This window comes from Pavona decussata, unplaced genomic scaffold (genome assembly GCF_977016875.1).
Source record: "Pavona decussata unplaced genomic scaffold, jaPavDecu1.1 SCAFFOLD_102, whole genome shotgun sequence".
Taxonomy (NCBI): domain Eukaryota; kingdom Metazoa; phylum Cnidaria; class Anthozoa; order Scleractinia; family Agariciidae; genus Pavona; species Pavona decussata.
The window spans coordinates 2,800,887-2,814,399 of record NW_028145517.1 but is presented as its reverse complement, the minus strand read 5'-3'; the positions used below and the strand labels follow the sequence as shown (position 1 = coordinate 2,814,399).

At 38.7% G+C, this 13,513-nt stretch overlaps 1 protein-coding gene across 1 annotated transcript; it reads left to right on the top strand.

The window, feature by feature from the left end:
• Window positions 1-2,921: 2,921 nt before the first annotated feature.
• Window positions 2,922-11,303, top strand: LOC146471630 (membrane frizzled-related protein-like). The gene is made up of 3 exons (XM_085120157.1): window positions 2,922-3,320; window positions 7,936-8,331; window positions 9,565-11,303. The coding sequence occupies exons 1-3, from the start codon at window positions 3,278-3,280 to the stop codon at window positions 9,924-9,926; spliced, it is 801 nt and encodes a 266-aa protein (XP_084976283.1). The 5' UTR covers window positions 2,922-3,277; the 3' UTR covers window positions 9,927-11,303.
• The last annotated feature ends 2,210 nt before the right edge of the window (window positions 11,304-13,513 follow it).

The following is a 13,513-nucleotide window of genomic DNA, read 5'->3' as shown; positions in this document are numbered from 1 at the left end:
AAAAAAAATGTGATATTGAAAGAATGCTGTGGAGTTTGCACCTAATTGTAGCTGTGGATTAGATTTTTTTAAAGCGACACTTTACCTTAATCTGCGCTCTGTTGCCTGGCCTGGTCATGGTTTTGGTCAATAAAACAACCGATTAAAAGATTTACCCAAACTTTTCTAATTCACGACTTTGCGATCACACATCGTAATATTAGCGTAATGAAATCCAACTCTAAACTTAGAACGTATGGTAACCTTTGCCTTTGAAAATTTATTAAAACGGCGAATAACTTCTTAAAGTAGCCATTGATACCATATATATGAATTACATGACAAAAATATATACCCGTAGCGCAGAGGGTGAAGAGGAGACATTCCGATCCAAAAAAAGTTGCAAGGTTATTTCGACTCGTGATTTCTGCATGTGATGATTAGTACTTACTCCAGTTTAATACCTAAAAATGGTAACACCGGGAATAACTTAATTCAAGTTATTTTACGAATGTTTGGTTTACCAACAGAACTTAACTTAAGGTAAATACGCCGCCATAAAGAGATTCGAGTGCTGACGTTCCGAGAGTTAGCCCTTTGTCAGAGCGAATCCAGCACTGACGTCTATTTTGATTGTTCAGAATAATTAAACTTCGCCCTGACGGTTATTTTTTGTACCGGATAACATTAAAAACTATTAACACAATAAAATGGAATTAAAAATACCTTAGTTAACATTATGCAAATAAAAACTAAAGATGGAATTAAAAACTGCAAAATTTAGGCTTGATTTTCTTGACTGATCTTTTAAAACTGTCCAGTAAACCGTACTGTACATTTCTGGGCCCAGTTGTTCGAAGCCCGATTAAGCTAATCCTGGATTAAAGTGAACTTTGATTAGAGTTTAATTACTAATCAATGAAGATTTTTCGAAAAGAGTTTTGTCCTTCAATATTGACATAGACTTTTCTTTACCTTTAGCTTGACATTAGCCTTTAAACCCATTTTAAACGAGCGAGATTAAAACCTCGATTAACCAGTTTTAATCGTGGATTAGCGTTAATCGGCTTTCGAACAACCGGGGCCAGTCTGTATGGTATGGTACCGTACGGTGCTGTACTGTGTTGAGTTCAAATCAACACAGAACAACAGAGACAATGGAGCTTCACCCGCGAGTTTCCCGGAACATTTCTCTTGGTTTATAAATATTTTTCCTCACCCTCTGTGTATTCCTCATATTCGTCAATCGCCCTTCAGCTGACTAATCCATCATTGCTTAGAAACGGCAGATAAGTAAGAGATTTCTACAAGCTAGGTAAGGAATACTCTCTCTCATTGTTTGTGTTCGTCAGCTCACCGAACCGTGTTACTCGATCCGTGGGAAAATCCTCTGGAATTCAAGAAAGTTTGTAGAAAGCTACCACTTATCCTAAGTTGCCTTATGCGATAGGGCACAGAAAAAAAAAACCCTGACCTCTTAGCTGATAAGTAAATCTCGTTCTAGACACAATTCAATATCAGACACTCCAGCTATATGCTCTGTTCATTAATCATTCTTGCACGAGGGATTAACACATTTAAATTGACACATGGTATCCTGCGCTGCGTGGGGGCACCGGCGCTAAGTCACGGCATTTTTCATCAGTAAAAGATACTTGCCATAGATCGACATTTCCTTTCGCAGAGGATGATGAAAACGCAGACAATTACAGCCGTTTATCGATACTTTTTAGCTTTTCCGATATGAACTACACTTATACTTCAACTGAGAAGAAATTACGGAGCAAAACCTTTGGGATCGTGGAGTTTCAGTCCACCGACTTAAATCTGGAGATGCTATAAATTCATTAGCAGTTTGATCTGATGGCGTGACCCGAGTCTCATGATGAAAGTCCAAAATGCGACCTTTCACAAGCGTTTGAGCAGTGCTTTAAAAATATCAGATTAACTTTGCCCCTGTTTGTGTTTCCTCTCCCTTCAGAAATTTTACATTAAATGTAATAAATCGGCGGATTCGGGCCGTAACCTGTATCTTCGTTACAGTTTTCTGTTGTCACTTTACAAACTTTGGTCTAATCATGATAGAACGTGTCATAGCCTGGAAAATACAGTTACTGTCTTTGCGGTTTCTGTGACTGAATGTTTCAATCTGTAACAACGCCTAAGAGCACGTTGGAACATTCTTGATTGAGCCGAAGTGAAAAGCCTTTTCGTCTTTGTTTTTCGAACAAACCGCAATTTTTTCTAAAGCCCCTCCTTGTTATTTCATTGGAGGAACAACTCCAAACTTTTCAACACTGCAGTATATCAAGAATTATTGAAACCTGTTTATTCAAATCCACTGAAAAAGAATATACTTTCTGGCGATCTTGGCTATTTTCTCAGGTAGTTGTATTATATTTTGGCAGTTTTTTGTTTTGCTACTTCCAGCTGCGGAAACTAAATGTGCGCATATTATAGACAAGTCACTGGTACTGTCGACTGCATTCACAACAAGACAGACAGTATTAAAATATAAAATATTAGGAGTCATATAATCGCTGATGCAGACTAACAACCTTTTGAGACAGGATTTAAAATCTAAAATAATGAATTATGGAAGCTTTGCTAGTCTAATTCGGCCGCTTTAAAGCAGTTGTTACTTACGGTTGTTTTTTTTTTCTGTGGAATGATCTTAAAAATTAAAGAGCTTTATCAAAAAATCATAGTGGCAATACAGTATTGGGAAATAACCATCGCCTATTTTATGAAATAAGAAAAATAACATTTTGTATAATTAAACTATACAATGGAGGAGTCTATTTTTAATTGCGGTTAAAATTCGTTTATTTTCAGCATTGTCAGAAATGTCAACTCGTGTGCACCCAATCCAGTGCCAAGCTTACCACACTGCGCAACATAAAACGGAAAATAATACCTTTTCTGCTGTCAGTGGTAAATGATTGAGGGCGGGATTTCATCTGATCTTTTGAAATCCTGTAAATATCAGTTGTCGCAGCACAAAGTGATGTTTGAAGTTCAATTTTGTCCCCGTCAGCTCACCGAGTAATTAGAATTTTAAATTTCGTCTGTTGTACGTTGGTGGTCTCTTGAACAATTCATCAAAATTGTTTGCACAGGGAAAAGAAGTTATTCTTGACTTCACGATTGCGTTTGCGATGATATCGAGTTTCGGCGACTTAATCTGACTGAGACCTGAATTCTGTGTGAGAAATCCTTTTGCACCCAAAAATTCCCCACGGAATGATTTCATCACTTGTGCGGACTGGCGTTCTCCTTGAGTCGGTGGATCGCTAAGATGAATTGTAGCATCATCTTGATTGTGACGGCGATTTGCTTATGTAAGTACATGTATACAATAGAATATAACTTTCTAATTTAATTGATGTTTCTCCGTCAGTTCTTTCCAGGGACATATCCTTTCTAAATTTTGGCCAAATGATACAACTCGGAACGGCTGGTGTGTACACTATTTAAAATCCTAAGTGGTCCATAACCGCGGTTATGGTTGCCAAACAGTTTTTGCTCAACTCAAACTGCGTTTCTTTGTCTCGAATCAGCGCAAGCTTGACACAATACTATGTTGCTATCTTTGGCATAGCTTAAAACTGAATGGAGGGTCCAAAATTCCATTTTCAAAACGCATCGAAGAACAAACAAACAAATTAGCACGAGAGAGCAGCAATGCTGAACAGCTTTCACATTTTCGCTACATGGGATCATCAAGGTTCTTCATCGTTTCAGTTGCATGCAGTCAAACTTTGAGCCAGTGAACCTTCGGTTGTTAGTAAACAGTTAACGCGCTTGGAATTTCGTACATAAACAATGGTTACAAAAGATATTTCCGTAGTGAAAAAACACATTTGCGAAATCCCGACCACTAGAACCCTCGCCTCAGCCAGCCACTGAGAAAGAGGACATAATGTTCGAGTCATAGATTACTGTAATGTGCAGAATCAAGCGTGCGATAGTTGGCCGACGTAGCCGAGAGTTTCTGAAACACCACTAGCCGACCTCGCTAATTGTTCAACATGAAGAATTCAGAGTTGTCGCTAAAATGATTCTAGCTTCTAGGCGCTCCATTCTGCACAAACGTGTCGAAGTAAAAATGAACACTCGAAGACCAGTTTTTAACATCTTGATTTTATGTCAGAAGAATGCAAGATTTAGACTCGAACACGGGCCGTCAAGTTCACAGTTTATTCGGCTTTAGATTTTCATATTTCAAACACGACTAACGCCGACCAGACAGGAAATAAACGGATTTTAACAGATTACGCAAACGATTTTTCACTTATTGAACGAACAAGCTCTGTTGATCTTCTCGGTAAATTAATTGCCCAGGTTTCGTGGAGTCTTGTGTATATATGGAAATGAATTGAGGAGGTCACATGAACCGATGTCAAAAATAAACTCCGACCTCTTATGTTTTCCAGAATATCACTTCCGAAATGAAAGGATGACGTGATTCGGGTAAAGCAAAATGGTTTTAATGTTTCGCAATATTAAATAGAGAAAAAGGAGTTCGTTTAGGGCTTAAACAATTTACAATATCAAATGGTAGTGTTAAAAGGCTCCAGGCGTAAATAATTACTTTGCTCACAATTCACGTCAAAATGTGAGTGAATTAAACAAGCCCTCTAACCTTTTTGTTTAACATACACCAAAATAATTAAAGTAAACTTTGTTTTCTCTTTCCGTATTTCAACCATCTTTCTCAGAATCAACCGTACAAATGCTAGGTTAGGTTGAAGTGTGACCGTTTAGCAGTATCATTTGCCTGTGGCACTGTTTATTAAGCGCTACACTGGGTGGTTCTTAGTCGAATCTGTTGATGCTATTGAGCCCTTGTGGCTTCCTGTGGGTTTTTTTTTTTCTGTTATGCAGTGCAAGGTGTTCTGCATCGGACCTACTCAAATGAAAGCTACTGAGCAGGGACTTACCTTCCGCGGTTTCTCTTACAGTAGCATAAATTGCTTTCGAATGTTTTTCAAAAAGAAGTTCGATGATCTTTCAAGTCTTAAACAAAGAATCATAAGATCGACTTCAATTAGTGCAGTGGTGCCATTGGTTGGAGTGACTGAGTGGCTTGAAATGGAGACAAGAAGAAAATTACTTAGCTAAATTCGGTTGCTTGAGGGTATTATTTTGAGCTTCAGCTGTCGACTTAAAGTCTCATCCATTGCCATTAAATCTATTTCACATAAGACCTCGACATCAACACTTGAGTATTAAACAAAAACAAGTTGGCAACCATCTTGCTGTTCTCTTGAAATAAGGCGTGTCATTAAATTCAAATCATTTCGGTATTGAGTACTGACAAGTTCGTGGCTGCTTGGCGCCTTTCGTGTTGGCAATGCCAAGTGGTTTCCTTGTGGGTTATCGATAAAGGAAGTCCGGACTTCGACCTCAAAAAATCTTACGTCTGGATTTCGTGTTGTGTTCTTGATTAAAGTCTTGTCGACACTAAACCCCATAAATTTGAAAACAATGTTTTCTCCTTTTCGGTTTGGCTTTCCGCCGTCCATTAATCAAGCTTTTTCGCCGGAATCTTTTGGAAAACGCTCTTCAGAGCGGATAAATTCGAATGTGAATATATGTTTCATATATTCACATTCATTAATTCATCCTCCACGGGTATAATTACGAACTCACAATATGACCAGCTCCTAGGTGGCTTGGTAGAGCACTGCACCGGCATCGCAGAGGTCATGGGTTCGAATCCCGTTTAAGCATGAATTTTTTTCAGGCTTTCTTTTCACAACTGCTTAAACTGCGAGGGTCTTTCTTCCATTTCAATTCGAAAACGCCAGCTGAAGAGGTGGTTGAGTGTGAACGAGTTAAAGGGGAAGTATCATGGGGTTTTTGATATCTTTTGTTAAAAATGATGAAATAAGACCTTCAATCACCTGCCAAATAATTCTAGAATGACGAGAGGAACAAAATCAATTCAATTCTTCAAAGAAACAACTTGTGATCTGTTCTAGCGCATTTTGGAAACAAAAATGCGAGAACTTGAAAAACATTAGCCTAATATTTTTCAAGTTTCAATCGAAACCGGCCTACCCTGTCTCTAGCCAGAGGCACTAATCGACCGTTTTATTGTACTGGGGTGATAATTTTTAACAAACTTGACAATTATTTTGTTGTTTCCGCTAACAGTCAAACATTTTTTGGGTTTTGAAATGACAGCAAATTTTCGTGATACTTCCCCTTTAAACGGATCCTTTTGAAAACGCTAATATTGAAGACGTATTTTGCGCGTATTCCATCGTCTATTTTTGTCCTGAGGTCACCCTTTTTAAATTTATCCGGATTAGAAAATACGATAACGAATACGAACAGTTCAGATAGATAACTTATTTAAGTTCGATTATCGAATTATCGAAAGTAATCGAAACTTACGCTCCAGCAAGGGTATACAGCTCCAAAGATCAATGATCGCCAATACGTTTCAAGATGAAGCTGCTAATTTATTCAATAACCTTCCCCTCTCTTTAAGAAACTGCATGGATCCAATTTTATTTTTTAAGGAGACGAAGAAATTGCTACAAGATAAAGCCAGGTCCAGACTGTGATTGATTTTCATTTAGCGTTTGGAACACAAAATTTGTTATTCATTTTAACACCGTTTTTTCTTAAGTTTGTCTTAGTTGTAATTAATTTTAGTTAGATATTAACGGATGAAGAGCCACTTTGTAGAAATGCTGTTAATAAAGTCTTTATTATTATTATTATTATCATCATCATCATCATCATCATCATCATCATCATCATCATCATCATCATCATCATCATTATTATTATTATTATTATTATTATTAACATATGCTACGTTTTCAAGGGGATGAAAGTGCAAATACATATGACTTACGCCATCAGCGTGAAAGCCCGTAAAATTATTCTGAAACAAGATGATGTCTTGCGATTGTTGAGGGAATTTTGGGGTTGGTCATATTTGGAATCTTCCCCAAGAAAGATTACTATGAATTTAGAAACTAGACTATTATTTTTTATTAAAAACTGAATCATTGTAAGATGCAATTCAAGGAATTTGATTGGAGTGGCGGCCATGGTATATGAGCCATTATACCATGGCCGAGAAATGGCGACCACTAAATTTTCTTCTGGTTATTTTTGCACAGCGAAATCAGTAAGGTCTAGCAATATTTCTTGATTGTTTTTAATAAAACAATTATTCCACTTGCGCTTGTTGGATATGAGATGATTACAGCCAACTCGGCGCCACGCGCCTCGTTGGCTATCTATCATCTCATATCCAACGCGCGCTCGTGGAATAATTGTTAAATATAATATTTATATCTGGCATTTAGATGTTGACATACTGCCTTTATAATAATAATAATGATAATAATAATAATAATAATAATAATAATAATAATAATAATAATAATAATAATAATAATAATAATAACAATAATAATAATAATAATAATAAATAGATTTAGAAAAGTACAATGCATTTTTCTACTCTCATGTTCGATTAGTCGCACCTCGTTTAACTTTAACAAAGAAAACAAATTCTACAAACATCTTCAGCTTATTCTAGCATGTCACAGTTTCAAGAAGGTTGTATGTGGCTTCTTCTTGTCAAGGCAATTCATGATAGTAAAAAGAGTTAATGAGATAAGGCTTGCTCTAACCAAAACAGACAATTTTCTAGCCCTTGAAAAAACTATGAATTGGAAAATGGTACCACTCTATTTAACCAATCTCAGCACTAAACCAATTATTAAAGTAAAATCGTGGCGCGACATTTTCTAACCAATCGTGAATTTGTCTCATGAACATTTTTCTGCGCTATGTAATTTTGCTTCAAGCTCCCATCATTGCGTTAGTTGTCTCTGGTTTTTCTATTCACAGTCATCACTTAAGCCTCCAAAATCTCATTTCACCTTTGAGTTATAACTGTTATTCTGGCGTTTATCCCATCAGTGAAACGATCTGCGGCAGACTGTTTCAAGAACAACACAGAAAATGACAACATAAAGTTCACTGCACAGGAAGGCCATCTTGCGAGCCCTGGGTACCCTGAGTACTTTAAGGACAACATTCAGTGCACGTGGTACATCTCCGTTGCTAGGAGATACTCTATTGAACTGGAATTTGAATTCTTTGATTTTGGACGCTCCCAGCCGTGCTCCGCGGAATCAGAATCAAGTTTTCTTGAAGTTCGTGATGGATCTGACACTGACAGTGAAACGTTGGGATTGTTTTGCGGTGAAACAAAACCGGGAAAGACGTCTTCCAGCGGTCGCGAAATGCGAATCAGATTTAAACTGAATGGATACAGGTCTGCTAAATTTAAAGCGAAGTATAGGGCTGTAAAAGGTAAGGCAAGTTAATGCAATGTGTCTAGTCTATATGTGGCTGGGATTTTGTTTCAAGCAAGTGTCATCCCACTTTACTGGATACAAATTACATGTTGTTTTTGCGTCTGGCCCTCGTTATATTCACACCACATCGCATAGGTGCGGTGCTGGCAAGGAAACCATAAACTGCCTTGTCTCGGGGTACCAACGTATTTCGTGAAAAGAGCGGGAAAACAGGAGCATAGAGCTTGATGGGAAGGGCAGCCCCATAACACAATGCGCACCGCGTTCGACTGAGACGTCCGGGGACGAAGCAACCATTTTGTTCACAAATGAGACGCCGATTTTGGCACAATTTTGAGCGTAAGCACTGCTGTGCTGTTCCCCTCTATTAACGCGTTGTATCGGAACGTTTTTCGTGCTTCTCCAAGTGCAATGTGGACACACATTACCGGATTGGCAGGCCGTATATAACTTACGTCTTAACATCATGTCATCTGCTCCGGAAGCACGAAACCTATCTGTTATGCTGTGTGAAGTTTTGTGCCATTCCGTTTTCCACTGTACTGGATGAATTTCTCTGTTTGCACAAAAATCGATTGGGCATAGTGTGAACGCCAACATCGTTGTCTCTTTAATCTTGAGCCACACAAGAATCACAGCTAATGGAACTGAATTTCAAACCTTTGCTCGCGTTTGGCCTGAGACTCATGTGCTACGGCTCAGAGCTTCACAAGCGGTCGTGACCTTCATTTCCTGTGGTACTTACTGGGGTTTTGTCCGGCCAGTCTTTTAAAGGCGATCAAAGCTAATCCACTTTTAAAAGTTAACTGCGATTTCATCTCGTTCTTTAAAACTGTTTTAAAGCTTATTTTAAGCTAAGCTGGAGAAGATTAGGCCAAACTGAAGTGCAAAAATCTTTTGGAAAAAAACTATTGATTAGCAATTAAACTGGAATGAAAGTTCACTGTAACCCTTAATCGTGCCTTCAATAACTGGGCTCCGTTGTACTTACTGCTTAGTAAACTACTTGGTTCAGCTACAAGACTGTGGATAAAATCCAGTGACTATTCAATAACGGTTATTTTGCACAGGGAAATCATGATTTTCAACCCGTTAAGGAAGCTGGTTGGTTTAAGTGAGATTTTTCGGTCATTCAGACAGCTTAAACTTGGACATCCCATGAAAACAGGCCCTAAATTAGATTGGACTAGTGTTCAATACTAATGTTCGCTTCCCCATTTTATCACAGATTCTCCATCTACACTGCTAGTGGTTGCTGGAGTGTCCACCATCGTTGGTTTAATGGTGATCTTACTACTATTAACACTTTACCTTAAAAGAAAGCGAAGAAATTCTGATGAAGAAAACACATCTTTCGCTGGATCTCAAAACCAAGAACATCAGCAGAACTGCAATGCCTGTGGTACAACTGAGACGTCCGAAGAAAACATAGACCTTCAGTTCTCTCCTGTGGCAGGAGACACAGAAGTGCGCAAGCAATCAATATCTGAACAGGAGCTAGTAGTTACTGCAAGTCACGTGAACGAAAGAAAGCGCTCGCAGTCGCTTGGCGCTTTTGCGCGGGAAAATCTTGCACCTGTCGCGGAGTGAAGATGACGTCAAGAAAATGTGAGTAAGCAGAATGAGGCTTTGTTGCAAGGATTTGAAAGACAAGGAGAGCTCAACGTCGCTATTTGTACATTTCTTGCTCGACAAATAGGCAGATGAATAGCAAACAATCGATCTTGTGACTTGTTCATAGCATAGGGAATTTCCTAAAAAGGCGTTTGCTCTCTTACCGAAGTATGAAAGTGGAAAAAAGTAGCAAATAGTTGCAGGTGGCGAGCATTCAAAGGGGTGAAATAGGAGAAGATAACAGAACTTCACCTGCTAAACAATTAAACTCAAACACAATCAGTGATAGGTCATTAGTAGACTACTGAGAAAAATACAAGACCTAATGTGATAACCGAAACATGTTTGCAAATTGGATCTGACAAGAACATGAAAGCTTTCTTTGGCCTGCAATTAATTAACTAATTAATTAATTAATTGCTTTCATCGATTAATACTTAGTAACCTACAACAGCTGATTCGCAAAATACGATAAAAGTTCATTTGCCCAGAGTCACCGTTATCAACGCCATGTCTGGCAGTGTATAGACGAGTTTACTGATTTGGTTTTGGACGAATTAAAATCCATGTGTACTGGCCCGTTGTTTGCGAATTCTCACGTGGGAGAATCTCTCAGTTATCAAACTGTTCTGAGCGACTACAACCCAGTAGAAAACTTATAGAGAGAAAAAAAAGGTGTATATTTGAAGTAACAAGATCTCTCAAATTTATCGATAAACGCTACTGTTTCCGTAAATTAAAAAAAAATTTAAAAAAAACAACAAATATTCAAGTGTCAAAGTGTTTAGTACAGTGATGCTTATTGCAGACGATATGGGAACAGGAAACCTGAGAATGTTATATATATGGGCCGCGACATTGATTCCGAGCTAAAACTGGTGATTTATAACACACTCCAAGTGACATCGATCACAATCACAATTACAGCTTTCTGATTCGGTTGTATAACACATTTAAACAGGAAGTTCCGGTATAAAGGGGCCTGGTCAGGCCATTCTCACCTTCAGTTGTCAATCAACCATCAGAGCGTAAACAACTGACAAACAACATGTGCTCGTTAAACAAATTAGAACTTGATATCTTATATTGCTGTGGTGATATTATAAAATTTTGAGGAATATTTTTAAGAGGACGCTTGAGTCAACAGCTTACGACTGAACAGCGTCTAAATTTGCATCCGACGCCCGCAAAGGTGTGAAATAAAGAAGGGGCTTGCCCTTTTTTAGCGGAACTTCTTGTTTAAGGCATTATTGAATATGACGTTTTAAGATAAAAAGAATGTATATATTACTTCTTAAAAAAATAATTGTAAATGTTTTTCATGTATAAATAAAATATTTCAAGTCTAACGAAGTGCGTGACCCAATTTTTTGTGAAAGGAATAGTGATGGAATAGCCTCCCTTAACCCTTTAACCTCTCATATCAAAAGAACAAATTCTCCTATCTTGTCCTCATCCTTTTCTTGTAAAAGTACTGGGGAGTAGTTATTGAAATATCAAGGAAATTCATCTTGGGTGATCATATCCTTAATTCTCATGACCTCAGGGGTTGAATAAGCATTGATATTACAAGGGGAAATTTGTTGCTGATCACTGTTAGGGCTTATTTGGGACCTTGAGCAGAGACGACGACGACGACGACGACGCCAACGAAAACGGAACCCAAAAATAACATTCGCGCTTTTTGAATAAATTCGCGAAAATTTCTACTCATTTAGTTTTTGTAATGTGGTCGAACAATCCAGGAGCGAACGTCGAAGGGGCGACTTTAAAGTTCAGAAAGAGAAAGGAAAATTAATCATTATGCCTTCAAGTTCTCCATAAAACCTTGAATTTGATCATTTCAGGTTGTTGCTTTGGAGAGGACAGCTAAGAAATGTACTAAAGTGTATAACGCACGTGCAGAGACAGTGTTTTGCTTATTTAAACTATTATTTTCGGACGTTCTCGTTGACGTCCTCGTCGTGGCTGCTTAAAGTCCCCAATAAAAGGTTAACAACCGCTATTCGGGAAACGAGCCCCCTCGAGAGCTGGAAAGCTGCGGCAATCTACCCTAGAGATGGAAGAGTCATTCATTTATTTCTGTTAGATACGGTTGACACGCGGTAGCTCTAATGCGCCGCGGCAGAAGCCTCGTGATAAAGTGTTTAATAGGACTGAACCCAGTTCACGATTCCACTCTAACTTCCTTATGGACACTTTCACAGCTTGGTTCAGTTTTAGATTTCGGATAACCAATCACGAGCGACTGCGTAATGAATTGTTAATAAGTAACATGCGAGGACAGTGGACGCATCGTCAACAGTAATTTTCGCGGAAAAGGTTTGTCTAAAATTTCTTTAACGGGAGCTGATTTCCTCACCCTCACCAATTCATATGCGCCATTGACGGTATATGGTCTTTGCAGTTTCTAAGGACAATTTGGCAAAACAATCATAGAACCAATTGAGTTTGGCCTCAGTCAGAAGCATAGTTATATGCTTCTGTTTCAGCCTTTTCCCTTCCTTCTGTAGGCGAGCGAAAAGCGCGTAGGAACGGGTGGTCGATCGGTGTAAGTTGAAAAGTTTGGTGACAGTGGCTGGAATGGCGGAAAAAACGAAGCGCATGCGTGTTGAAACTTGTCAAATATTGTGGCACTTTCTAATGACTATGTAACAAATCACTGTCCGCCGGATGATACTGTTAGGAAAATCTCGTATGAAGGAACTCAGATTTTTTCAGTGCAACGAACTCAACCGGGGCCACCGAAAAAAACGACACTTTGAAATTTAAAGAAATGTTCTCGTTTTTGATTGGTTTACAAACCACCAAAGCCAGACTCCTTTGTTGTAAACGTGACCTGTGATTGGCTGATCAATGTTGGGTGGCCCCGGTTGAGTTCGTTGCACTGTAAGGCCGGACGAGCCTCTTTAGAAATATTCATGACTGCTGACTTGCAGCAAGCCATAGAGCGACCGGTTGATCGGAAGTTTCTCCCGTGACAACTTGCTGGCTCGTTCAGCTTATAGACTTGACTTCTGTTGGCACGTACTTTATATATTAAAAACACAGCCTGAAAAGCTTTTGGTCGCTCTTCTAATTAACAAATCGACGACAGTTTTCTATGGTTTGTACTCTTACAGACCAGGCGAGTGGTTTCACTACCAAGTTTTGAACATTTTATGGTCTGTAAGAGTATAGACCATAGAAAACTGCCGTCGATTTGTTAATTAGAAGAGCGGCCAAAAGCTTTTCAGGCTGTGTTTTTAAATATGTAAAGTACGTGCCAACAAAAGTATCACCAAGTCTATAAGCTGAACATGGAAAAAGTACGAGAGGAATTGGCTTAAAATTCCGTTGAGAAAACGCGTGCGTTACATCTGACGTCATTTTTAATGTCTGTACTCTTATAGACAATAGCTACGAGCCAATCAGCGCGTGGGAATTTTGACAGTTACTGCAAAATGCATTTTCTTTATACGTCAATCAATCAAAGGCTTTTGCCAAGCATTCAGTAAAACCAAGTCGCGCGGTAGCATGACTTGGTTTCAGAGGTCATACAGGATACTACCCCCCTCCCCCCT